Raw genomic sequence first — 27,223 nt, 5'->3', positions numbered from 1 at the left:
ATATGATTTTCAGTATTGTGATCAATATCTTTGTCATATTTACTATGGAAATTTTACCCTATGTCTTTTATCTGTATAATTGTGGCTATATAAATGTTCTATACATTAATAAAGTAAAATCAATAAATAATACTTTTGATACTTTCTATATTTTATGCTTTGTCATCTCCCAAAATGAAATATTCTTTTCTAGGTTTTCTTAGTTTCATTTTTAAAATTTAACTCTTCAATCCAGGTATAATTTCTCACAGTTAACCAACTGATTCAGTTCAATGTATTAAATAAATTGTTCCTCTCTGAGATATTGTAACCATGTATTAAATTCTTGCAGGTCACAGGTATAGTCCCTTAATCAATAAATCCTCTTGGTTTTTCCTCTTAGGTACATATTTTTCTTTTTTAAATTTTCTTATGAAAGTTTTCTAAAATATGTAGTAGAGAGAACACTGAATCATCCACCACTCAACTTCAACAATTACTGTTTTACAAATTTTGTTTCACCTATCTTCCCAACTTTTTTCTTTTAAAGCAAACCCCAGATACCATGTCATTTCATTTGCAAATTAGTATCTCTAACCAATAAGACCTTGAAAAAAATGCCATTTTCACACCTAATAAAACTGATCTATCCTTAGTATAATTTAATATTTAGCCCATTAAATCACCAAGATTTTTCCAAAGGTTTTTTTTTATTTGATAGTTGGTTCTTTGAATCAGGATCCAAAGTCTACATGTTGTATTTGATTTTTTTTTTCCTTAAAATTAACATCTAACAACTTTCTTCTACTACCACCATCACGTCTCCTTTTCTTTTCATGCCTCTAATTTGTTGGGGACACTGGGCCGCTTGTCCTCTGAGACATCCTAACAGTCTGCGTCTGGCTAAATGCTTCTGTGGTATTACTTTTTTTGTCTCTCCATCCCCTCTATTTACTGTAAACTAGAGACTTGATTTCCTGTTAGAGCTAGAGGCTTGATTACATTCAGGCTCAATTTTCTTAGGCAAGAGTATTTCATGAGTGATATTATGTACTTCCTCACTGCATCGTAACAGGAAGTACATGTCAGTTTTCCTAATTTTTACATGTTGTAAGATTGAGCCAGTGTGTTCAGATAATGTCAACCTGATTATAAATTTCCCTGTTATCCTTAATTGTTTTAGCATCCATTGATGACTATAGCCTATATGCATTAATTCATTAGTCAATACAAAATGGTGATTTTCTAACTTAGAATTCTTTTACTTAGGGGGGTTCAGGATGGGGAACACATGTAAACCCATGGCTGATTCATGTCAATGTATGGCAAAAACCACTACTATATTGTAAAGTAATTAGAACCCAAGTAAAATAAGTAAATTTATTAAAAAAAAAAAAAGAATTCTTTTACTTGCTTCCATTAGGAAGAGCTTTCCCTTGTGAATTATTCAGTTTACCATGAAATACACTCCATAAAGGAACTGCAGGATGATATGTGATTTGTTCCCTTTTAATGTTCAGGGTAATGAGTTTATATTCTAGCAACTTTTAACAGTAATCAATGAGGATTTTTAAAAAACACTACTACAAATCCCAGATTACAAGAACCTCTCAGCTTAAAAAACAGAAAGATATAAAATATACCGCTTCTCTTTTAAGATTCATATTCATTTCTTCCATATTAGTATCAGCATGCCCATGTACTGATCTACCATGAATGTAGTAGCCAAAACATCTGTGGGATAACAGAAACACTGATATCTATAAAAAAGAGAAGGACCAGTTAGCAATTCATCTGCAAAACAATAAAAATTAAGTTCTTGAAATTGCTTTCTTTCTCTCAAAATAATGAGAGTTGACTTCTTAGAAAACATATAAAGGGAATAATAAGGTAATAAAGGATAATGAGGTTATTTTAAAAAGTAGATGGAAAAGAGACTGAAGACACTTCCAAGAAAAGAAGAAACAGGATTGATATATGAAAACCTTTCAAGGATTTCAGGCTGAGTCAACTATTTGGTAGCATAAGGGATTTATAATTAAGAAGTTGCAAATAAAGAAGGAAAATTTAAGGCACCAAATATTAACTTGTATCTCATTATAACCATCTCTGGAATTAACCACCAGTGGAAATCAGACTAAAAATCCAATCATAGCAAATCACTTTTATTTTTTTTTTTTTTTAGCAAATCACTTTTAAAGCCTCTCTGAATGTACTCATGACCTTTAAAAAGGGAGAAATAACAGTTGCAAGATAAAGTCAGAAAGTACTTACATTACTCATACAGCACAAATCAACAAACTGTCGAATTTTATCTTCTATAAATCTCTCATAGAAGACAGCAAAGAACACAATCTGAAACATTAAGCCAAGTTCATGCTTATTAGATTTTAGGATTTAATTTTCTTTTATAGCCATAGTATAGTATGTTAAGAAAAACTAAGTTCCAAACAAGAACATAGGGGCCAATAATGATTCCTGTGGGATAAAATTCTACTTATCATTTCCTATTCTTCTGTCAAAGGAAGAATGTTTTGGAATTCGGTTAAGATTCACTGAGGGGGCTTATTTTGAATTTAAAAACTTTTCTGTGTTATTAAAATAAGATAGGACAAATACAGGGAGAGGAAGTAAGGGGTTTTGAAGACCTTAGGATAAACCAATGCACTATGGCCAGTTTAGGTCTAGTTCTGCAATTCTGCTCATCTCCTAAATTCCAAAGTCTACTAGAGAAGTTGCTTGTTTTTCAAATTAATCTTCTCTGATAGAGTAGCATATAAAAAGCATATGCCAAGTATCTGTTTCAACTACAGATAATATGTTAAGCATTCAAATGGAATGGTTTCAAGTGTTTTCTTAGACAGATTTAGTAATACTGCAAAGAGGAGTTATACAAATCAAAAGAGAAGAGTTTACACTGTAGACCTTAGATACCCTTCAGAGAAAGACAACACTTCCTGACCACCCCATTCAAAGCTGTCCCCACTCCTAACTTTCCTTCCCCTTAGCTCCCTCTACTTGCTCTCTCATCTGCCTGCTGAGGCTCTTCACAGCACCTGTCACAACTTGCAACTTGTTTCTGTTAGAGTGTATCTTTGGGCTTGCCAGTGCCTCCCACGTAAAATATACTCAGATATGGGAATGAATACATAAATGAATCTACAGCAGCTGAATACTGAAAACCCTTTCCTAAATACACTATGTACGTATTTTAAAGCTCCTTTAAATGACATGAAAAACAGTAACAAAGTTTAAAAACTAAGAGATACCACTCAAGCATTGAAGAAGCAGGGCTGGGGAGTGAAGACTCTTGAGAGTCCCTTGGGCTGCAAGGAGATCCCACCAGTCCATCCTAAAGGAGATCAGTCCTGGGTGTTCATTGGAAGGACTGATGTTGAAGCTGAAACTCCAATACTTTGGCCACCTCATGCGAAGAGTTGACTCATTGGAAAAGACCCTAATGCTGGGAAGGATTGGGGGCAGGAGGAGAAGGGGACGCCAGAGGATGAGATGGTTGGATGGCATCACCGAATCGATGGACATGGGTTTGGGTAAACTCTGGGAGTTGGTGATGGACAGGGAGGCCTGGCGTGCTGCGATTCATGGGGTCGCAGAGAGTCGGACACGACTGAGCGACTGAACTGAACTGAACTGAACTGAATGTTATGAGAATCAAGAAGAGTTTGTACAGACAAATTTATGGAACTGCTACAAGTTAAAGGAACTCTTAAGGATGCATAAACACTGATAATCTAAGAATGTGACCATGGAGAGACATACTTCTCTCTCAAATGACAGCAGAGTGAGAAACACAGCGAGGCTGGACGGTAGTGCCCAGGCTCCAGCGAGCCTTTCCCCGCTCTCCTAGTGACAGAGCCCTCGTGTGGGCACACTGCTGCCCAGCGGACAGTGGAGGGAGAAGTGGCCACGTGACCAAGTTCTGGCCAAGGAGAGGGGGAAGACACTTCTGAAAAGGCTCTCAAGGAGGAGGGGTGAGCAGTCATCACACTCCCCGGCTCGGCCCGCCCTCCAGTCTGCAGGGAGGACCAGCCCCTGGCCCTCACAGCCCCCGAGCCGGGGCTGCCCTTGCCCCACTGCCCAGCTGCTCACCCCGTCATGCCGGAGCATCTGGACTCACTGCTCACACTCCAGGATCACAAGGGCCAGACGCTAGCTGAAGAGATGTTTCAGGATGTAACTCTTTCCTACAGCACTTGGATTTATCTATGGGTATGTGGCTAAAAAGTCTGGGTGAGCTACATAGTTACGGCAGGATTTGCCTTATTGGGTTTGCTGATGTTTCCTTCACGGCCCATTTATCGCCGACATCCCCTCTCAAGGGGTTACCTGATCGAGACTCCAGCACACAAGACAAGAAACCAGCGGAAAAAGAAAATTAAGAGGCATGCTAAAAATAATTGATAGGGGTTTTCACGGTTCAGCTTTATTACTTCACCTGCTTGTTTCATGTGAAATGAGCTAAACAGTTTTCATACCTAAAATATGAGCTAAAAACCACCTACGCTCAGCTATATACAGATTTTGTTCTCCCTGTGTTTTACTTCTCAATTATGTTTTGATTTATAAAACTTTTAGACTTTCTCTTCACAATCTTCCTCTGAAATGGAGAAGAGAAAACACAAATATGCAAAGTTTCCGCAGGTCTATAAAATAAGGAAGAATAAATGCCTCATAAATGATAATAATAATTTAACTACTGAAGTTTCATAATTCATTATGGGTAGTTAAGCTGTTGTAATGTTTTCAGTTAAAATTCATAGTGGGGAAAAAAAAAAAGGAAAAGGTGAGGTCTCCTCCCCTGGTTCACACCTGCAACCCCATCAGACATTATGGACCACGAGGTGACCTTAGAGGTGAAGTCCTGAGGGGCAAAGCAGAACAACAGGCTTCCAGGTCTGACGGCAGCCACCCTGCTGGCCCTGCACTGCTCACCCCTACTCTTCTGTCTCATCAGACAGAGAAAAGCTACTTTTATTTCAGGCCCTGTTGGTCTGGGTGTTTTTTTTTAAGTTGTTGTACTCAACCAATATGAAAAGCTTCAGATGGTACTCCTTTAAATTCTCTACATCCAGATAAATCTGATCTGTTCACAAAAACTGTATTCGTGACGTACAGTGACAAACAACAGTCACTGTCACTGTTTTACGTCACCAGGGCTTCCCTGGTGGCTCAGCTGGTAAAGAATCCGCCTGCGATGCGGGAGACCTGGATTTGATCCCCGGGTCGGGAAGATCCCCTGGAGAAGGGAACGGCTACCCACTCCACTATTCTGGCCTGGAGAATTCCATGGACTGTATAGTCCATGAAGTCACAAAGAGTCAGACACTACTGAGCAGCTTTCACTTTCACATAAGTTATATCTCAATAAAACTGAAAGGGGAAAAAAAAATCAAATCCCATATTATTTTATTTCAAATCCTAATTTCTGTTTGTCTTTCTTCTGTGATTGTCAAACTATCCCTCACTACCTCTATTCTTCAGCTTTAACTTTGAACACGTCTTAACAATTTAAAATAAACGCAAATTTGAAGAGCAGTCTCAGGTTACAGAATGACACCTAGATCTAATTCTGTAGGAATTTGGGGACTTCAATTGCAAAATCTTTTAAAATTCAGTTTTTAAGGCAAATATAAGCTCTCCAGTTTATAGGAAGTCCCATCTTCCTTTGCTTATTTAAAAGTTAAAGAAATCTTAATCAAACTGAAAGGCTTTTCCCACTCATGGGAGTATCAGAAAGAAATGCAGAGACTAAAGTTCTGTAGCTCCTGCTTCTCTCTCTTTTTCCTTTCATTCTTTTCATTTTCTTTTAGCTATAAGAAGATAAAGGAAGTAAGCATAGCAAAGATCCTCTGCTAGAGCCGTGGGTCCTCAGAAGATTTATTTTTAGTTTCAGCTATTTCAATTAATATTTCAAAGAAAATTTCAGCAGGGGTACTGGTAATTTGAGTGAGATTTAATGTATATAAATGAATGTAAACAATATGTTAGTTTTCAAAAGCAAAGATTGAGGGTACCTTGACAATTCCTATCATTATATATAAACTAAATCCTGCAGACTCAAAGAGCCTTCAGAGCCCCACTACTGATAAGAAATGAAATCTGAAATCAGATTGCCTGAGTTCAAATTTCTGTTCTGCTGATTTCTTTTTCTTTTTTTTGTTCTGCTGATTTTTAATTGTTCTGGGTTCAAATTCAAGTTCTGCTCATTTCTAATCGATTTCTAATATAATATTTGGGTAAATATTTAACCTTTCTGTGCTACCACATCCTCATCTATACAATGAGGATATTTAAAAGAATCTATCTCTGAGGGCTACTATAAGGATTAAGTAAGTTCATTTGTGTAATGCAATTAACACAGTGCCTGGATTAGCATACTATGTAAGAATTAGCCATTAGCTATCTTTATTATTGTTCTTGTCACCTTCTTTATACTATAGAAATCCTGTTGTGGTCAACAGCTGAAGATCAGTATATAAACAGAGTTAAAAATATAGAGAGGTAACATTGCTTCAAAGTATAATCTCCTGTTACCTGTATAATTCCAATGACGAGCCAAAGAGCAGAAGACACCGCATATCTCAAAATGCGGCTGTAAGGAGCTATGTAGCTAGGTGGGCTTCTGGAAAGACTAGAGGATGAGTCCATTAATGCTAAGTTCTTGAATCCCACAACCTTAAATAAAAGGAAAAAATAATTTTAAAAGATATGGATAAAGAAAACTCCTGTAGTCTGAAAATGAGACACCTCTTCTCTACTCCTTCCCTTGAAAAACTAAAGTATTCAAGTTTGTACAAACAGTAGAAAATCTAGATAAAAATAATTATCCAGTATTTTAATTACAAAGTATTTAATACAAAATTTTAGCTAGTTCATTAGGTAGTCTCTTCAACATGACTCAAGGCCAGTTCAGTTCAGTCGCTCAGTCGTGTCCAACTCGTTGCGACCCCATGGACTGCAGCACACCAGGCTTCCCTGTCCATCACCAACTCCTGGAGCTTGCTCAAACTCATGTCCATCGAGTCGGTGATGCCATCCAACCATCTCATCCTCTGTCACCCCCTTCGACTCAAGGCCAAATATAACCTTATTATCATATACACTGACAAAGCTTAAAAATTTCTGTCAAAAAAATAAAGTTGTGGCTCAGCTGGTAAAGAATCCGCTTGTAATGCGGGAGACCTGGGTTCGATCCCTGAGTTGGGAAGATCCCCTGGAGAAGGGAAAGGCTACCCACTCCAGTATTCTGGCCTAGAGAATTCCATAGACTATAGTTCACGGGGTCGCAAAGAGTCGGACACGACTGAGCGATTTTCACTTTCACTTTTCACTTTCAGTAAACTACCAATGAACAACCAGCAATCCATCCCAGGCACTATGCAAAATACTTTTTATACTTTAAAACACTATTTTCCAAAATGCCTTTTGAGGAAGATATCGTTATACTCACCTCTATGCCTTCTACTCTCATTTATTAAAGGCTCTGGAAAGTTTTATGGTAAAGGAAGTTACATGACTTTATGGAATCCAGTATTCTCCAAGCTTACTTGATTATAAAACTACTTTCTCACACAATCCCTTTTAAGCTTTAAAAAACAGGACTATAAGTAAGTTTTTGAGATAGTGTTCTTAGGTCCTGGAGACACACATGTTCTTCTAGGTTCAAAAAAGGAAAGGAGAAAAGCAAGAAAGAAGGAAAAAGGAAGGCAGACAAAGGGGTCCGACAAAATTTATCTCAAACCTTACTTAAGCAGCTAGTTCTAGAGAAAATCTGTTACTTAAACAGTTTCCATATTTCAGTCTCATATTCAGTACTGAATACTTCCTTTGATAATTCTACCCAGGTCCATCAAATAACTGTAAAGGGATCATAAGCATGTACCCATTCAGTGTGTCTTGTTAGGCTGTAGCCCCAAATCCTAACACAGGACATGGTCCTTAGTAGGTGTTCAAAGACAGAAAGTAGAATGGTGGTTCCAGGTCTGGGGAGAGGGAAGAAGACAGGCACAGAGTTTTACTTTTGCAAGATGAAGAGATCTAGAGCTGGACTGTACAACAACAGGAGTGTACTTAACAGTACTGAACTGTACACTTAAAATGATAAATTTCATGTTATGTGTATTTTTTAATGGCTCGATAACAATATTTTAAACTTTAGAAAACTCTCCCACTGACAGGAAAACTTAGCTGGAATTATATTAAATTAACATTTATGAGGTACCCATAAATTGCATACAGTTATATCAAATAGTTTATACCTCCAAAAGGAAGAGGACAGTAAGTACTTGAAAGAGTGGGTTAATTTTTCTCACAGTCTGAATTTCATTCCATTCATTTGCCACAAAATAAGTTCTCCATATGCTTACAGGAACAGTAGCACTCCGAACCCCACCCTCACCTGGTTGGGGAGATAAAATGAGTAAAATGTTTCACTTTCTTTGCTTTACAATGGTGGCAAAAGAAACTTGGTACAAATGGTTCCTTTCATTACCTTCAACAGCTTTAAGAACCTTTCCTTTAGGCCGCTCCCAATCGATAAAGAATATGTCTATGGTAATCTGGGAGATGAGCTTATGCAAAAATTGCAGAGCCTGAGAATGACAAAGAAGACACCTTAAAGTATTGGCATTAACTCTGCTTATGAAACCAACACTGATTCTTTAAAAAACAAACATCTGTAACCACAAGAAGCTATATTGGGGCTTCCCCGGTGGCTCAGATGGTAAACAATCTGCCTGCAATGGGGGAGACCCAGGTTCAACCCCTGGGTCAGGAAGATCCCCTGGAGAAGGGAATGGCAACCCATTCCACTATTCTGGCAGAGAATCCCATGGACAGAGGAGTTTGGCGGGCTATGGTCCATGGGGTTGGAAAGAGTCAGAGTGACTAACATTTTCACTGTAAGTTTCACAAGTGACAAAGTCGTAATACCATTAGGGGCTCACCAGAAACTCATCAAACAACAATCACCAAATTCACACTTTTTACATACATATTAATTCACCTTCCCTTCTGCTGCCTTTCTTTGAAATAGGAATATGAAAGGAGACATACTACCTCCCTCCTCACACAGGGATCTTGCATAATTGACTCTCTTTCCCAAGGTTTCCAAAAGCCTTTAACTTCTTTATAAGGAAAGGTGTTTCCAACTGTAATTTGTTTGTCCTAATGAAAGTTTTAGGATGCTCTTACTGTCTTTTTCTCTATCTCTGCTATTAAGATTTCTGATGAAAAAAAAAATCATTTACAGAATATGTTTAAACTGAGGCTTCTTCCGAGAAGGTGCATTATTGATCAAACAAAGGTTAAAAATCTAAGTATGGGATGATTCCTCTCTTCCTGGGGCTCACAGATCAGTGGGAACAGTAGTCACTTAGTAATCACAACACGACTGGATGAGATGTACGGCAGAGGCACGTGAAGAGCGTCACATCCACTGAAAGAACAGTGAAGCAGGGAGAGGGGGCTCCCATGGGAAGAGGAGGAAAGGAATGTGGAGGCAGAGAGAACCAAGGCTAAGAGTTCAGCGCTTTACCCAGCGTGGTACCGTTCACTCTCGATTAACAGTCTACACTAAATAATAAAAAATTATTTAAGGCAGATCTTCAGAATGAGATACCTATTATAAACAAATGTAGACTTCCTAGTAAAATAGAATAATTCATACTTTCTTCTAAAATTAAACTAACTTTTACATCAAAGATTTTGAAAGCATTTTAACTCTGAAGACTTATATGTTTATTAGCAGACTTTTTTTTTTTAAAGCAGACTTTTAAAATTCAGTAACTTGTGCTTTGAAACTTACCTTCAGAGCAAAACCACATCCCACATAAGTAACAAAACGTTCTTCTTGAGCTGGCACTGGTAGCAAAACAGAGACAGACTTCTGTGCCTGTGATGAAAATTACACTGCTAAGTATGACTACACAAGGTTTTTACTAGGCACAATTTATAACCCAAAGAAAGCATAAAATAAACACAACACACTCAGGGAATGGTGAATTTAGCATTTGCCCCAATACTCTTGATTAGAAACACCCTCAAGTAAAAACAGTTGCTTTATAAAGAGAGCTTACAAGTTATTCAGGTTGTGGCACTAAGGTTAAATTCAGAAAATCACTTACTTTAAAGAAAATAAGCCAGTAAAGGCCTGTTCCTACAGTGATGATAAAGAAAACATTGGCCAGATCACCAGCATAGTAAACCAAGAATTTCGTAACTGTCTGCAATTTAAAAAGAGAATCACAGCTGTTATTTACTCAATCTATTTATACTACTTTAATAACATATTATTATTAATAACATTATTATCAACCCAGTTTCTCAAGCTTGAAGTCTTCTTTCATGTATCCATGGATCAGTCAGAAGGACTGACTGCAGCCACCTCCTAGATACCTTTTGGGTCCTAACCTTTTGATCCATTTCCAATAACTTCTATCTTATTCAACCCTTCTCATCTTTCACCAACTAAGAACTTTAGAACCGCTTTCTAATTTTCTTCAAGTTTGGAATCCTTCTCCCCAGCGTACCCTCCATACTACCATCAGAGTTGGCTTTCTAAAACATAAACTGGACTCTGTCACTCTCTTTCTTAAAAATGTACAGTGATGTCTCATTAAAATGTAAATTCCTGATCCACAAGGTCCTTTACATCCTAGGCCAAAATTAAATTTTAGCCTCATCTGTCAGTTCCAACAACTTGCTCAATAATTAACCACTCCACACATTAATCCCAAACGTTTTGGGGAATGAAATGAGCATTATTTCAGCAGATCTTCGTCTCTCTGGCAGACTCTCTGGAGCTCTGGGGGCAGAGACCATGTCTCCCTTGCCCATGATCACACCCCTCAGCACCTCGTGGAGCATCTGGCACCCGGACAGCAGGCCACAGGGACTATCTGTGGATGCAAAGACTGTTGCCGCTGTTCAGCTGTTATGTTGTGTCTAACTTTTTGCAACCCTGTGAACTGCAGCATGCCAGGCTTCCCTGTTCTTCACTGTCTCCAAGAGTTTGCTCAAACTCAGATAATGCATAGATAACCCAGCTTAAACTTCACTTCTCTCGGATGCCTTTCTTGACTCTCCCAAACAGTAAATCAAGCCCCCCTCCTCTGATTTCCAGGCACATTAGCTCTAGAGACAGGAAGATAACCCAACACAAACCGTTTACTATATTGCCTTTCTCATGTTCTTAATCAGCTAAATGGAAATACCACCTATTACTTTGATATGGTAAAAATTATATGAATAGGAAATTTACTTAATCTCTACAATTTCAGCACGTATAAAATGGGAATGATCACAATACCTAACTTCATAGAGCTATTATGAGGACTAAATGAACTACATGTGTCAAGGTTAAAAAAGTGCCTGGCTTATAGTAATACTCAATAAATGACAGATGAAAATAAAAACAAGAACAAATGTAAAAACAATTAAATGAGAAGTAAAACCATAAAGTTAATAGAATAAAATATGGGGGAATATCTTTTTGATCTTGACAAACGGGAGGATATCTTAAACAAGATCCTAAAAGCACACCCCATAATATGAAAACCTATTCAGATTTGATAGTATTAAAATCAAGAGTTTCTATTAAACAAAGGAACATATAGATAAAATAACAGATGGATTTACCCTTGGAGAAGAAACTTCAACATCAAAAACCAAAAGAAGATTTATATTTAGAAAATACAAAAAAACTAAATAAAATATAAAAAATTTGTTTAAATAAATAAGAAAAATTGGAAACAGTAGAAAAATGAGTAAGTGATATAAATAAGTTCACAGAAGGGGAAGCCCAAATGATTAATAAAGTATATGAAGAGTAATCAAAGAAGTGGAAATTAAATCAAGAATGACATACTACTCATCCCACCAGATTGGCAAAAAATGGGAAAGAGTGGGAAAACAGCAAGTGTTGGTGAGGATGTGAGCAAACAAGAAGAGCCCTGCTGGTGGGTGTGGACCGGCCACCAGGCGTGGTGCACACTGGAGGGAAAATAAGGGTACATTTCCTAGTCATGCACGTCTCCTAGTCATACACCCCCGAGAAACTCAAGGCAACTTTTTACTCATTCGCTAGCTGTGTCTTATTAGAAGGATATAAAATAGTCAAAAGATAAAAACATACTTTAAAAAGCCCTGTGATTATACCTGTAAATCAATCATGGGACTCCCAATGCGCCTCTTCCAACCTGCTGTCTTCAAAAGAGATGATAGAACAGCTAGTCCACCCAACACACCTAAAGCAATCTAAAGTAAAAAAAAAAATTGAGATTTATGTAATTTCATAATGTAAGTTCATCAGTGTTCAAAGATACTGTAAATAAAAAGTAACAAAGTGCTTGAAAACAGGCCCAAAAGTTAGAAGGTACACTGAAAGGACATAGGCGCCAAACTGAAGAAACTCCCAATGGACAAATCTGGGACAATTTGAGCAAGAAAACAGAAGGCAATGAGTGAAAATTGCTAGAATAAATAAATATTCATGAGTCCATACTGATTTAATAATAAATGAATAAATAAATCCACGTGGACAAAGGGAGAGTTCCTTTTTACAGAATTCTAATCAATATAGGAGAAATGATGGAAAAACACAACCACCACTAGACAAATATCACGGTAATATTTTTTACTGGCCAATAATTATCAATGGATGCTAAAATTGGAGGGCAAGAGAATAATAAGGAGCAGGAGATATGCATAATCTCAAGTATCTCCCCACAAGACACTTATTAATTATAAGTGGAAAAACACAATGGAGAACTCTGCAGATACCATCTTAGCCATACGGTCAAAGTTGACATCAATGTTAAAAAGATATGTGTGTGCCAAGTAGCTTCGGTTGTGTCTGACTCTTTGCAATCCTATGGACCGTAGCCTGCCAGGCTCCTCTGTCCATGGGATTCTCTAGGCAAGAATACTGGAATGAGTTACCCTGTCCTCTTCCAGGGGATCTTTCTGATTCAGCCATCGAACCCGAGTCTCTTATCTCTCCTGCATTGGCAGGAGGGTTTTTACCACTAGCGCCACCTGGGAAGTCCATTCATAAGATATACTGACACCAAGTATCTTCTGATATGACTCACTGAGAAGGGTATAACATGACTTTCATGGTATGTATGCTAAAACTACATTTAATCACGGGAAAATACCAGATAAAACCAACTGAAGGACAAAATACCAGTGTTAGGGTCAGTCATGAGACAAAGAATGACTGATGACCTGTCACAGATCTAAGGAGACTAAGGAGACCCATGATGGTTAGGTCCTGAAACAGAAAAAGGATAGTGAAGAAAATCCGTAAGATCCAACGGTATTTACATTAGTTAATTTGTTGTTGTTTAGTCATTAAATCGTGTCCAACTCTTCGTGACCCCATGGACTGCAGCCCGCCAGGCTCCTCTGTCCATGAGATTTCCCAGGTAAGAATACTAGAGTGGGTTGTCATTACCTTCTCCAAGGGATCTTCCCGACCCAGGAATCAAACCTGTGTCTCTGCATTGGCAGGTGGGTTCTTTACCACTGAGTCACCAGAAAAGGCCGGATTAGTTAATAGGACTACATCAATATTAATTTCCTGATTATGATCACTGTACTACAGCATGTAGCCTGGCGTGCTGCAGTCCACGGGGTCACAAAGAGTTGGACATGACTAACAACTGAACAACAACAGTAACTACAGTTATGTAAGATGTTAACGCTAAGGGAGACTTGGTAAGGGATATGTGGTAAATCTATTTTGACAACTTTCCTGAACATGTAAAAAAATTTTCTTTTAATTACAGAATACACTGTAAGTATTTTGACAGGTTAAAAGAAACTCACATCTGTCTGGACATGTGCTTCTCCTTGATCCATTTCATATGTGACTGAGAAAGAAACCTGATGTTTAAAAGAAAGCAAATTAGCCATACTGAAGTTATATGATACAAACCTATTTTTACTATAAAAATACATTCACAGCTGTATTTTACCAAAAATATCATACTTTTAAACTATCAATATTACTAGAGTTGACTTTTACTTATACATAAATAAATACACATTGGGGAATTACCCACACTGCTTTAAATATCCATTTAGAGCACATATTAAAGAAAGAGGATTTCATTAGAAGGTAGATTAGGTTCATTAACAGCAGTCAAGTCAAATTAATCATATTTCATTTTCTGTTAGGTTTCTGTAACTGAGGCATGTGACCTATCTTGTGTATCAAGAGTTCAGCTAAACAATCACATAGGAGGAAGGCAGATTAATCAAAGGTGTAAACAAGACTCTTAGGGACACAATTATACAGAGAGAGGAGAGAGAAGAATCATAAAGGATTAAGAGAAACAGTAGCATGAGAAGTAGGAGAGGGAAGGCATCTAAGTCTTACCAGGGTAACAGAACAGGGAGCTCCAAGGAGGAGGAGGTCACGAGTAGAGTCAAATGTTGTACAACTGACCCTTGAACAATATAGGGGTTAGAGGCATCAATTCCGATGCAGTCAAAAATCCAGATAGAACTTTAGAGCTGGTCCTCTACATCCATGAGTTCGACCAACTTTGCCGAGTGCTGCAGTACATATTTAGTTAAAAAAAAAGTTCACATATAAGCAGAACCATGCAGTTCAAATCTGTGCTGCTCAAGGGTCAACTGTATAAGTGTAAAGTTAAAGAAATAAAGTCAGTGTATGTGGAATACCTTGCTGACTTCATGAAAGAGGTTTTCAAAGAAGCAAAATGGCAGGACCAAACTGCAAATGACGAAAGAAGAAATGGTTGGGAAATCAAGGAAGGACACATGATGGCAAGCTGAATTGTTGGCAGAGTTGACAGAAGATTTTATGGTTTGGTTGTGCTAATTTGTTTTTAAGATGGGGCAACCTGAAAGGCAAAGGAAAGGAACCAGCAGAGAAGCTTGCCAAATAAAGGGCTGGGGGTGAAACAGGAGAAAATATACATTAATATATTATAATAAAATATACAAAATTAAATAGAAGAAAACATCCTAAACAACTACAGGTTGAAAATTCACTTAAGAAAGTGGGAAGAGTCCTTTATTCTTAGAAACAGGAACTGGAGTCAAGAAAGATAATGAAACAGAGATACTGAAGTATAATATTAAAGAGGATATCTGAGGGAATTCATATTAGATGGTTTAGATCTGCTCAGAAAAACAGGAAGATAGGTTATTCGCAGAGATGGTAAGAGAGCAGAAATACAACTGGGGGATGCTCAAAATGAATGTAGAATTTTTACAATAGCTGTCATGAGAAATTAAGAAATGATGAAAACTGTGCATTCTAGAATTAGAATGAATTGAGGTGGGCTTCCTCAGTACAGTTTTATGATTCTCTCAACTTTTTTCCTATCTCGTATTTTCCAATTTGTCAAAACACTTTAGATATATTTTGGACAAGAAAAATTTTTAAAGAAAACACCCAGAAGTGTTTTATATTAAGATAAATATACTCTTAACTACCCAAAATGACATTCCAGGAAAATTTAAACAAGGCAGTCTTTTGTTGTTACTAAGCATGTTCCTGGATTTTCTCCTCTCATTACAGTGTATATAAATTCAGGCAACAGAAACGAATTTTAACATCAAACCAGGTAATAAAACTGAGGATGTGAAATCTTTCAGAGAAAAGTCGTATAATGCGCCTACTTTTCGGTTTATGAAAGCCTGAATCCAACAGTAGCTGAGCAGAAGTGCAAGCACAACAGAGAAGCCAGAAACACTGGCTGAAGAACTAGAATATTAAAATTCAGAAAAGTAAAACAGTAGAAATTAAAAGCTATTAGTGAGTCTTGGAGGTAAGGAATGTTCACCTTCCAATTGTCATGCTTCTGGAGAAGAGAGGGGAGGAGGAGGAAGTCTGGAAGCATTAGCTCTGGCCCCAACCTCCATCCTCTCTTATTTACCCCTCCTCAGGCAGGGATGCTTCAATCGCCTGGCGAGGCAGAGCTCAGCCTTTGCCAGGCTCCTTCTTTGGTACAGCCTGGTGTCAGGGTGTACATGGTCTCACTTGCACACACAGGCCCTTCCAGGCAGGGGAGGACTTTGGTTCTGTGATTAAGGTTAACTGAGTCGGGAAGACTAATTGGTTGTAGGTCCAAACTGCATTCTCTATTTCACTTTAGTGCTACTAGTTACAAAGCTAATAATTTGATTCTCTTTCTGCCCGGTTAAGTATGTCTCTATCAAGTGGGCAGAACTGATGAGAAGAGAAACACACATGTCCACTTAAGGTTTGGTTCCTGGTTTAGTTAGGCAAGCAGACAAAATCTTAATAGAAGCAAGGTGGCCAAAGAGAATGAGAGGAGATTTCCCAGCATCCAGAACAGGGAGGCCCAGTGGCTGGCGACACCATCTGCTGACAAATTTAATTCTTGCCTTTTTATGTGCAGAATCCATAAGAACTCACCTCTTACCACCGTTAGTAAAAAATAACTGTCTTGACTATATAAAGTGCTATGTTTATTTAAAACTGTGAAAGGGCCTAATAGTCTTTTGATCATACTGCAAACTCTATCAGTTTTACACTAACACAGACAGAGGCAATGACCAGGAAGGAACTCACCTTCACAGACTGGCTGTTGGGATCTTTGACATCAATGTCACTGTAGGCAATGGTAATTAAGGGAGGGTAAATGTTTCCATTTTTTGTGTTGGGTACAAGGTGGATGCTGTTTAAAAGAAAATTCATTGTTAGTTAAAAATACACTGAGGCCCTTAAACATATATTTAACTTACTGTTTCTTCTGAATGTGATATGAATAGTCTTGGTGATCTCAGAACCACCAGTTATTAAAAACTAGAGAAGGTTAAACATAAATTAATGGTAACGACACAGGCTATCTGAAGTGGTCAAAACTTCATACTGAAATACACCCTCAAAAACTCTTATTGATCTAGATCCTACAAAGTTTACAAATAAAATCAATGACGTACTGTGTACCACTTTTGAGGACTACTCAAAAGTAAAGCCTAGAGAAAGGCAGATGATATCCTGATTTTGAATAAAAAGATGAACTCTTGGTGACTTCCCTGGTGGTCCAGTGGCTAAGACTCCACACACCCAACACAGGGGCCCAGGTTCAATCCCTGATCAGGGAACTAGATCCCACATGCTGCAACTAATGATTCCACGTGCCACAACTAAGATCCGGCACAGCCAGACAAATAAATAAAATGAAAATAAATATTAAAAAAAGATGAATTCTTAAACAAAGATAACGTGTCATATCTAGTACTATTTACGGCACATGATAGGGTACGTTTTGCTGAATTCAATGCATTAGTAACATCCCATTTATAAACTCAGAAAGGAAAACGCCAAGAACCAGTGGCCAACGTGGTGTCATCAAGATCAAGTCAGGCCTGACTAGTTTCAACTTCATTTTCACTGGGGACTCCACATTGGCAGATTGAGGGAAGGCTAAAAACCGCATAGGTAGATTTCAGAAAGGTATAGGACAAAGCTTCTGTACCGCCTACCTCATGAAAGGTTATCGTGAAAATCAAAATGAAAAAACAATGAAAAAGTGGTGTGTGTTGAAATGCCATAAAGATGATGGCGTTGGCTTTCATCAGTGTATTCAAGGTGCACATCATAAGATACTGGAGTGGAAAAGCCGGATAAGGTTAGAGATAGGAATCTCACAGTGGAGAACAGACAGTGAGGGCTTCATGGCACTACCCTAAGGCAGGGTCATCATTAAAGTATCCGAGGAACAGCGAGGTGTTGATACTTAATGAGGGCCAACCTAGAGCAGTGGGTGCTAAAGGAGATGGAGCCACAGGAGGCCTGACTGCTGCGCTCATCTGGCAGGCTCTAACACACCCGCAGCAGCCCACGGGTCTTCACTGCTCCCCACCTCTCAACTCACTCTAACTTGGCAAGTCTAGAGTGGGGCTTAGGATACGAATTTTGGCAAACTCTTTAAGCTCTTCTGAAGTAATTATCCCCTCTATTAGTCTATCCCAACCTATATAGACATCTAAAAACGTATTATGTATCATTCCAGTTCAGGTGTTCTTACTATTTTCATCTGATAATTACAGGTCAACACTTTCACTATGACATTTTCCCATATATTTCAAGCCTCATTCAGTAAATTAGACACTTGTTTACCTCAGTGATATTTGGGTGGCGACTCTAATTAATCTTGGCTGGCTTCCTAAGTCATTTTCCCGTCCACTTAGTGCATCCACTAAGAAAATGCGCCGAGTCAGAAGCCACTTGCCCGAACTACTGTCTTTTATCAATAAAAAAAAGATGGGTTTAAAAAAATACTTTCAATTGTTCAAGATGGCACTCATAGTGAAGATTACTGGACAAATTTAAAACATAAAATTAGTACACTTTGTTTTAATAAGATGGTTGCAAAAACAACTCCTGCCATAAGAAATTCCTAGTAATAGCCTTCCCCATCAGCACTTGAATGTTTTCTGACTGTCTGGACTTTTTATCAGTTTGGAAGAATTTTCCCTGCAAATTACCTGAATAAATAGGATTTTATAAAATGAGAAACAACAAAAGAAACTAATTTGTCCAAAAAGCACCTCAAGGATGGTTTGAAGAAGCCATGATTTTACAGTTCTACGATTTTTCTCAGGATAAACTTTCAGGAATGATAAAATTTCTTAATAAAAAGCCTGATATATTTAGTAAATAAGGCTTCCCCAGTGGTTTAGACAGTAAAGAATCTGCCTGCAATGCAGGAGACACAGATTTGATCCCTGGGTTGGGAAGATCCCCTGGAGAAGGGAAGGACAACCCACTCCAGTATTCTTGCCTGGAGGATTCCATGGACAGAGGAGACTGGCAGGCTACAGCCCATGGTACCACAAACAGTTAGATACGACTGACTAAGCATACTGAGTAAATATACCAACAACCTTCCTGTTTTACTGTGGGGCATGCTATATAAAAGCTTACAATCAGGGACTTCCCTGGTGGTCCAGTGGCTAAGGCACCATGCTCCCAAGGCAGGGGGCCCAGGTTCAATCCGTGGTTAGGAAACTAGATCCCACATGCTGCAACTAAGACCTAGTGCACCCAAATAAATAAATATTTTAAAAAAACAAACAAGCTTACAATCATAGAGAATCCATGACTTTTCTTATAATCTGTGGTTTATTAAGCTATGTTGGTTGACTGATTTATTGATCTCAACTCAGAGAAAGAGTCGTGTGTATGGATGCCTTACCTTGGTTCACAAACATTTTCTTGTGCTGAAGATTTAAGTTTAACACAGGCACAGCCCAGATATATTGGTGTTGATTCTCATCAGTATATTCAAGGTACACATCATAAAATGTAGGAGTGGGAAAGTCAGTTAAGATCTTAGGGACCGGAATCTCACACTGAAAAAATAAAAGTAAAAATAAAAGTACCCAAATTGAAAGTTAGAAAACATATTTATTACCTTTAAAAGATTTGTAATTGTAAAAGGAAGTATCTTCCAACTATACTGTTTATACACATTTTCGTATGTCTTTTAAAACATGAATACTATATATGAATCTTTTTATAAGGGCCAAAATAACTAACAGTAAAGAACCACCTGAATCTTGTCCTACAACCCAGCTGGAGAGGCTATACATTCATTCTCAACTGTAACTGTACAGCAATAAAAAGGTTTAAAAACTCCTATCCTGTGGGGTGAAGTCCCAACTCTTTCTCCTGATATACACTGTTTATGATTTGACTCCCCTTAATAGTGCCAGATTTATCTCCCACTGCTTCCTCTTTGTCTAAGGTTCAGTCACACTAGTCTACTTATAGGCTCTAAATATGCTGGGCTAGCCTATGTCTCTCTGACCGACAGTCCCTTCCCCCCTGTGCTCCTGGTAAACGCATCTTCATTCTACAGGCTCGAGTATCACTCACTGTGTGTAAAGCCTTTCTGAACTTCCCTAGGAACCGTTAAGGACCCTTCTTTGGACCAACACGGTTCCTTGTTCATATCTATAGACCAACATATCACAGTCTTTTCAATTCTTTGTCTATGTAGCTGTTTTCTCTACTAGGCTGTGAACTCCCTGAGAGGCCACTGGGTTCGATGGAAAAAACCATGGTTTTCAAGCCTAACAGAACATTTACTTGATGAAAGAATTACAGCAAATTACCTAATCTTACTGAGCAACATTTCCTCATCCATAAAACACAACTAGTATGTATTTTACAAAGCTATTTCATGGATCAGATGAGATAAAAATGATAAAATGCTGAGGACAAAGCAGTGGACATTTAACAAGCATTGATTATTCTGGCCCAAAGTAGACACACAACAGTTTTTTAAAGTAACACAGAAGTCATTTCTGATAATAAAAGCAAATTCAAGTTCATGATAGAAGATCTGGAAAATATAAAAAAGAAAGAAAATAATTGTAATCCTACCATCCAGTGATAACCACTGTTAAAAATGTTTCTTTTTCTCATCTGTTTTCCCCAATGGTGCTTTTTGTTGTTTTAACAAAGCTGGAATCACAGTTTTGTTCTGTGGTGTGTGTACATGCATTTTATCAAGAAGTATTTTTGTAGACTATCGAAGGTCTTTCAAACGTTTCATGGCTCATAATATTGCTTTGTACCATACTGTAGTTTTAAAATGCATTACCAAAGGAAGGAAGGTCAGGGAGGGAGGGAGGAGAGCATGGAGGGAGAGAAAAGGAAGCATTTTGTTACTGGAGGGTGGAGGGAGGAGGCAGTGATAACACTTTATTGTTCATTAAAAATGAAGTAATACTTCTACTTCATTCTAAAATGCTCAAAAGTAGAGGTTATTTTTAAGACCTATATACCAGAAGCAAATACACAATTATGATGTTTAAGACTGTATGGATGACAAGGTACTGTTTTCATGCTGATTATATTAATGAAAATCATTCATAAATTATTCATTAGCCCGCAATGCGGGAGACCCAGGTTCGATCCTTGAGTCAGGAAGATCCCCTGGAGAAGGAAATGGCAACCCACTCCAATATTCTTGCCTAGAAAATTCTGTGGATGGAGGAGCCTGGTGGGCTACAGTCCATGCGGTCGCAAAGAGTCGGACCCGACTGAGCGACTACACTTTCACTTTCTTTTCACAAAAATCACTAATTTCAAAAATTCAGTAATTATTCTAATTATTGCTGATGTGAAAAATGAAGCCAAAATGTAGACTGTCTAAAATAGTTCCAACTTACACTTTGTTGATAGGTTGTTCCAAAGGAATAAGCAGCATTTAGTCTCATCTCTGTGTCAGGACAAAGCTACAACAAAAGAACACAACTAATAAATATCTCTCACGAATCTTTTCTTAGCTTATAGTCAAGGGTTCTCAAGACTTAACATGGATATATACTTTTTATAATACTTATTTAATGTTATCAAGGGAGTAAAAAGTTAAGGGGGCATCTCTGTTATAACTTAAAGTAGTTTTAAGAAATTTCAATTTAAAACAAAACAAGAAAAATCAACGCTAGCAAGCAAACTGATGCTCTAGTCAAGCAATAATCTAGTTTTTTCCTCATCTTTGCCTCAGTCAAAAATAAGACACGTTAGGGATTCCCTCTAGAATCATACTCACCTGTAAAACCCCTCCTTCTAAAGTTTGCCACTTGAGAAAATTTCCTCTCACATCATAGGAAGCAGCAACAAACTTCAGTTTTGTATTCTGCTTAAAGAAATACAAGAATAAAATAATGCCACATACTCCGAAAGTCTATGAATATATATAACGGTCTATAAAAACTTTCAGAGTATATATAATAGTCTATACAAATTTTTTCACTGCCAATTGATCTTTTCTTTTTCTAGAGATCAAATATTGAATTCATCAGTCATTACTTCGAGGCAGAATTAATCAGTGTATCTCTCTGATTAAACACGCTTAATATAAATGGACTAGGATTTTGCACAAAAACTATTACTTCAGAATTGAGAGGCAGTGCCAGTGACAGATAACTTCTTTACAAACCTGTTAAGTGAGTGTGTGTGTGAGTGGATGGGGGATGAGTAGAGGAGGAAATAATCTATCTTTTCATTCTAGAAGGTCAGAAAAATGAAGATAAGAATTTGGACCTGTGACATGCTGAGGAAATGCATAGAATCCCACTCAGTCTTTGGCAGCCCTCTTTAAAAATGTGGAGATAAAGGACAGAGAGGGCTTTGCGTTTGGTGATGAAAACCTTCCCAACCCACAAGTACTTCTTGCTGCCATAACCACACAATCCAGAGGTATCCATACACTCGAGTAAGAAAACTAAACTCTATATTGTTCAGTTCCTCAGCAGCTAATATTTAGATTTAGTTTAGTCATTAAATCTTTAAAAATCTATCAAGAATTACGTCTAGTAATATTCTTGTTACCTTTCAAAATTATAAATCAAAATGTAGTTAACTTTCAATAATATCGAGTTTTGTACCTGGTTTTCCCCTTTAAAACTGAAATTTGTAGGAAGAGGTGTAGTAGTAAGTATTTGAGGTGCTAATCCTAGCTGGTCTCCATAGAACAGCCATGGAAGATTCTGTCTCCTATAAACAATCACAATTGTTTTAATAATGGGGGAACGGTCTTAGTACATATTTGTGAAAGCAATTGCACTGAATTTGGTCAAAATGATGGTTCATTAATTAGAATAACCTTACCAAAAGGTAACAGAATGAACAGTGCCCAGCGCAGCAGTATTTTCAAAGATAAACTGAAACAGTCGACATGCATCAAAAGTAGAGTCATAAGAATTCATGTTCATTACACACATATTTCCGAGAGCCTGGCAAGATGTTAGATTGCCATACACCTACAGGAAAACAATGACAAAGAAATATATGGACTTTAATATCCTAAAGAAAAGTTGATATAAAAATTATGCTTAGTTTTAATTTAATTATGCTTATAATTTGAATTCTGCAAATTCTTTTTTTGGATATTCTTTTGCTTTTAATACTTTTCCTCTAATTAAAGTAGAAAAGAACTTTCCATATGGCAGGTTAATAATTTATAAATTTTACCTGAAATTTTATATGAAAATATAAAGACAAGCAACTGAAAGAAGAACCAACTAAAAACTTACAGCATGACATTTAAAAAAACTATTACATGAAATAATTATATTTGAAAGAATAATAATTGGTTCCTAATATTAGAACAGAAATCTAACTTATTTTATATTTTATTTAATCTATTTTATATCTATTGCATATAAATCTAATCTATTTTAAGTAACTTGTTTTATGAACAACAAAATATCATCTGTTGAGTTTGACCCTCAAACTTCTTTCTCAATTTTCCCTTTCAGGAAAAGACCACTTCATTTTTACAGTTATTCAAATAAAAATCATCGCAGTAATCTTCTTTCTCTCCCTTCTCATATCCAACTCATCATTAAATCTTGTTGGCTCAATTTTAAACATATATATCCAGAAGCTAAACACTTCTTTCATTTCTGTGGTACCATCCTTGTCCAAAGGTCCATTTTCTCTCACCTGGATTACTCTAATAATCTCCTAATTGGTCCCTGTGCTTCTGTCTTTGCCCCAACAAAACCTACTTTACGTGTTTAGAATGATCTTTTTCAAAACCCGAGGCCGACCACTGTCCTCCTTTACACAAAATCCTGTACACCCCTTCCAGTAAACTCCAGCTCTCACAGTCACTCCCTTCATCCTTGAACTCACTTGCCCACTTTCTCTGCTCACTGTTCTGGCCACTTAGGTCTCCCTCCTGTTTCTTTAGCATGAACATGCCAGAGAACCCCTGCTTTGGGACCTCTGTGCTTAGAATTCTCTTCCCCTAGGTATTTTCATGGCTCACTTCCACTTCCAAGACTTTGCTCAAATATCATACGCTCAGCAATGCCTGTCCTGACCACCCTCCATAAGTTAGGACCACGTTCTACTCTCTATGCTCTTTACCCCGATTTGCTTGTCTTTATAGCACTTGGCATCACCTGACATTTACTTATAATACAATTCCACATGGGATTTTTCTCTGTCTTTTCCTGAAATAGATAACTTAAGATTTTAGAACAGGGCCTGGCATACAGTAGGTCATCAACTAACATTTACTAAATGACAGTACGAATCAGTTTCCCCTAACATTCAAATTAAGCTAAATAAGTTTGGACATATTTAATTTACATATAATAAATGTGAAATGAATAACATTTTCTTTATTAGTCTCTTTCAGTCCACTTAGAAAGGGTTTTAATAGAATATGACCAGGGAGATATATCTACTTAGAAAAGTTTTATTAACTGGGGAAAAAAAATGGCACCACAGTTTCTTTGAAATGAAATAAAAACTACTTTCTAGAAATTCAAACATACCCAACAAGCAGCTGCTGATGACTGCAAATACTTTGCAAACCATTCTGAAGTGAAAGATATGCCCTGTAAACAAAAAGATGAATTTTAGTTTTACGTTTAAATAGAAATTTCTTAACCCTACACTATTAGGAAGACATTAATGTGCACATTGCTGAGTGGGAAATAACTAATATTACTTTCCCAGTGTTATCAGAAAAATAGACTCTAATAAGAATAAAAGAATTAATTCCAACAAATGTCAGAAATTACAAGTAGGACTGAATTACAAAATCACATCGGTCAGGCAAAAGATACAAGGAAATAAAGTATGTTTATAATAATAATAATAAAAAAAACCTATTATGTCCATTTCACTAAAATGAAAATCAGAGTGCAAAAGAATAAAAGAAAAATTAGACATGTACACCATGGTGGATTCATGTCAATGTATGGCAAAACCAACATAATATTGTAAAGTTAAAAAACAGATAAATAAACTAATTTTAAAAAAATTAGATCTTGACTTAGATTTGGTTAATATTTGGTGATTTAGGATTATTACACTGTATTAAATTGCAAGTAATAAAAAAGAAATATTTGTGAATGATTTCTAAGCAACAGGAGATTGGGGATACACAGAGAAACTAACATTTAAAATCTCCAAAGTGGTGATTCATAAACAATGATGAATATCAGAATCAACTGTGGAATTTCCTGAAAACAGAAAATGCCTGGCTTCATTCTAAACCAAATGAATCAGCATCTCTAGAATGAGACCAAGGCACACATGTCCTCTGAAAACTGCAGATACAGGCCTCCCTCTAGTTAAGAACCACTGCTGTAAAGCTCATCTGCTAAAAAATGAGACACTGAGAAACAGCATCCGTAGTAAATTCTCTGAACATGGACAAAGGCGATAAAAACCAAATTATATGAAATATGGCACCACAACTGTGCAAGAAATCTAAAATAAAATTATTATGAGTCACTATTTTCCTCTCTTCAACAAGCAAAAACTCTCATTTTGTAAGGAAAAAACATACGTGTAGAACGTTGGCTAACACACACAGAAAAAAACCTAGTAAAAATGGAAAGTACTGACAACAGTACTGACAAATGCATGTAAAATGAAGCCACAGACAAATGCCAGGGATAAAGCTGCACGATCCTGTATAAAACAATATCCACATACTTTAACCCAGGAATTTAGAAACACTTTGGACGTGTGCCTTAAGTCAATAATCTCTCCAAAAGGAAAAACACATCTATGGGCATAAAAGAGTTGACAGCAATATTATTATTAACAAAAAACCTAAATATTCAATAGACATACAATTACATGAATTTCAATGCATAAACTAGAGTATTATGTGACAATTTAAAATTATAATTATTGGTTGAGCCTGGAACATGATATAGAGAAACCAAGGTAGTGCCTGAAGACTGAAGGAGACATGTTAAAATAACACAGGGAGCTATACCAAAGGGAAGTCCAAATTTGGGACAATTTGAGTTTTGAAAATTTGGCCACTGCTGAGCAAATTTGGAAAGCTCAGCAGTGGCCCCGGGACTGGAAAAGGTCAGTTTTCATTCCAGTTCCACCCAAAGAAAGGCAATGCCAAACAATGTTCAAACTACCACACAAATGCACTCATCTCACATACTAGCAAAGTAATGCTCAAAAATTCTCCAAGCCAGGCTTCAACAGTACGTGAACCATGAAATTCTAGATGTTCAAGCTGGATTCAGAAAAGGCAGAGGAACCAGAGATCAAATTGCCAACATCCACTGGATCATCGAAAAAGCACGAGTTCCAGACAAACATCTATTTCTGCTTTATGAACTATGCCAGAGCCTTTGACTGTGTGGATCACAACAAACTGTGGAAAATTCTTCAAGAGATGGGACTACCAGACCACCAGACCTGCCTCCTGAGAAATCTGTATGCAGGTCAAGAAGCAACAGTTAGAACTGGACATGGAACAACAGACTGGTTCCAAATTGGGAAAGGAGTATGTCAAGGCTGTATATTGTCACCCTGCTTATTTAACTTCTATGCAGAGTATATCATGTGAAATTCTGGGCTGGATGAAGCACAAGTTGGAATCAAGATTGCCAGGAGAAATATCATTAACCTCAAATACACAGATGATACCACCCTTACGGAATAAAGTGAAGAACTAAAGAGCCTCTTGATGAAAGTCAAAGACAGTAAAGAAGCTGGCTTAAAACTCAACATTCAGAAAACTAAGATCATGGCATCTGGTCCCATCACTTCATGGCAAATAGATGGGGAAACAATGGAGACAGTGACAGACTTTATTTTTTGGGGCTCCAAAATCACTGTGGATGGTGACTGCAGCCATGAAATTAAAAGACGCTTGCTCCTTGGAAAAAATGCTATGACCAACCTAGACAGCACATTACTTTGCCGACAAAGGACCATCTACTCAAAGCTATGGTTTTTCCAGTAGTCATGTATGGATGTGAGAGTTGGAGTATAAGGAAAGCTGAGTGCCGAAGAATTGATGCTTTTTAGCTGTGATGTTGGAGAAGACTCTTGACAGTCCTTTGGACTGCAAGGACATCAAACCAATCAATCCTAAAGGAAGTCAGTCCTGACTATTCAATGGAAGGACTGATGCTGAAGTGCAAGCTCCAATACTTTGGCCACCTGATGCAAAGAACTGATTCACTGGAAAAGACCCTGATGCTGGGAAAGAGTGAAGGCAGGTGAAGGGGACGACAGAGGATGAGATGGTTGGATGGCCTCATCAATTCGATGGATATGAGTTTGAGTAAGCTCCAGGAGTTGGTAATGGACAGGGAAGCCTGGCATGCTGCAGTCCATGGGATCGCAAAGAGTTGGACACGACTGAGCCACTGAACTGAACCGAACTGAGCTTTGAAAAGAAGAATAACAGTGACAGTT

General features: G+C 37.5%; 1 protein-coding gene and 1 pseudogene across 2 annotated transcripts in view; one reads left to right on the top strand and one right to left on the bottom strand.

Annotated features, from left to right (window-relative positions):
• TMEM67 (transmembrane protein 67) overlaps positions 1 to 27,223 on the bottom strand; it is a 41,606-nt gene that overhangs the window by 6,808 nt on the left and 7,575 nt on the right. For both annotated transcript variants that reach the window (XR_014055800.1, XM_081496898.1), the window contains exons 7-23: positions 24,313 to 24,375; positions 22,634 to 22,785; positions 22,411 to 22,519; positions 21,573 to 21,659; positions 21,190 to 21,255; positions 19,206 to 19,362; positions 18,128 to 18,251; positions 16,574 to 16,679; positions 13,831 to 13,887; positions 12,157 to 12,255; positions 10,125 to 10,223; positions 9,806 to 9,892; positions 8,492 to 8,591; positions 8,259 to 8,398; positions 6,535 to 6,675; positions 2,254 to 2,334; positions 1,623 to 1,739 (exon numbers count right to left, since the gene is read on the bottom strand). Coding sequence is in view for 1 of the 2 variants with exons in the window: in XM_081496898.1 (XP_081353024.1) it covers positions 1,623 to 1,739; positions 2,254 to 2,334; positions 6,535 to 6,675; positions 8,259 to 8,398; positions 8,492 to 8,591; positions 9,806 to 9,892; positions 10,125 to 10,223; positions 12,157 to 12,255; positions 13,831 to 13,887; positions 16,574 to 16,679; positions 18,128 to 18,251; positions 19,206 to 19,362; positions 21,190 to 21,255; positions 21,573 to 21,659; positions 22,411 to 22,519; positions 22,634 to 22,785; positions 24,313 to 24,375 (1,785 nt within the window). In the remaining variant the exon portion in view is untranslated. The remainder of the gene's footprint in view (positions 1 to 1,622; positions 1,740 to 2,253; positions 2,335 to 6,534; positions 6,676 to 8,258; positions 8,399 to 8,491; positions 8,592 to 9,805; positions 9,893 to 10,124; positions 10,224 to 12,156; positions 12,256 to 13,830; positions 13,888 to 16,573; positions 16,680 to 18,127; positions 18,252 to 19,205; positions 19,363 to 21,189; positions 21,256 to 21,572; positions 21,660 to 22,410; positions 22,520 to 22,633; positions 22,786 to 24,312; positions 24,376 to 27,223) is intronic.
• LOC145509031 (signal peptidase complex subunit 1 pseudogene) lies at positions 4,096 to 4,401 on the top strand (annotated as a pseudogene).

The sequence above is a fragment of the Giraffa tippelskirchi genome, chromosome 6, assembly GCF_054371585.1.
Source record: "Giraffa tippelskirchi isolate mGirTip1 chromosome 6, T2T-mGirTip1v1.2.pri, whole genome shotgun sequence".
Classification (NCBI taxonomy): domain Eukaryota; kingdom Metazoa; phylum Chordata; class Mammalia; order Artiodactyla; family Giraffidae; genus Giraffa; species Giraffa tippelskirchi.
Note: the sequence above shows the minus strand (reverse complement) of the source record. Positions and strands in the feature narration are given on the sequence as shown.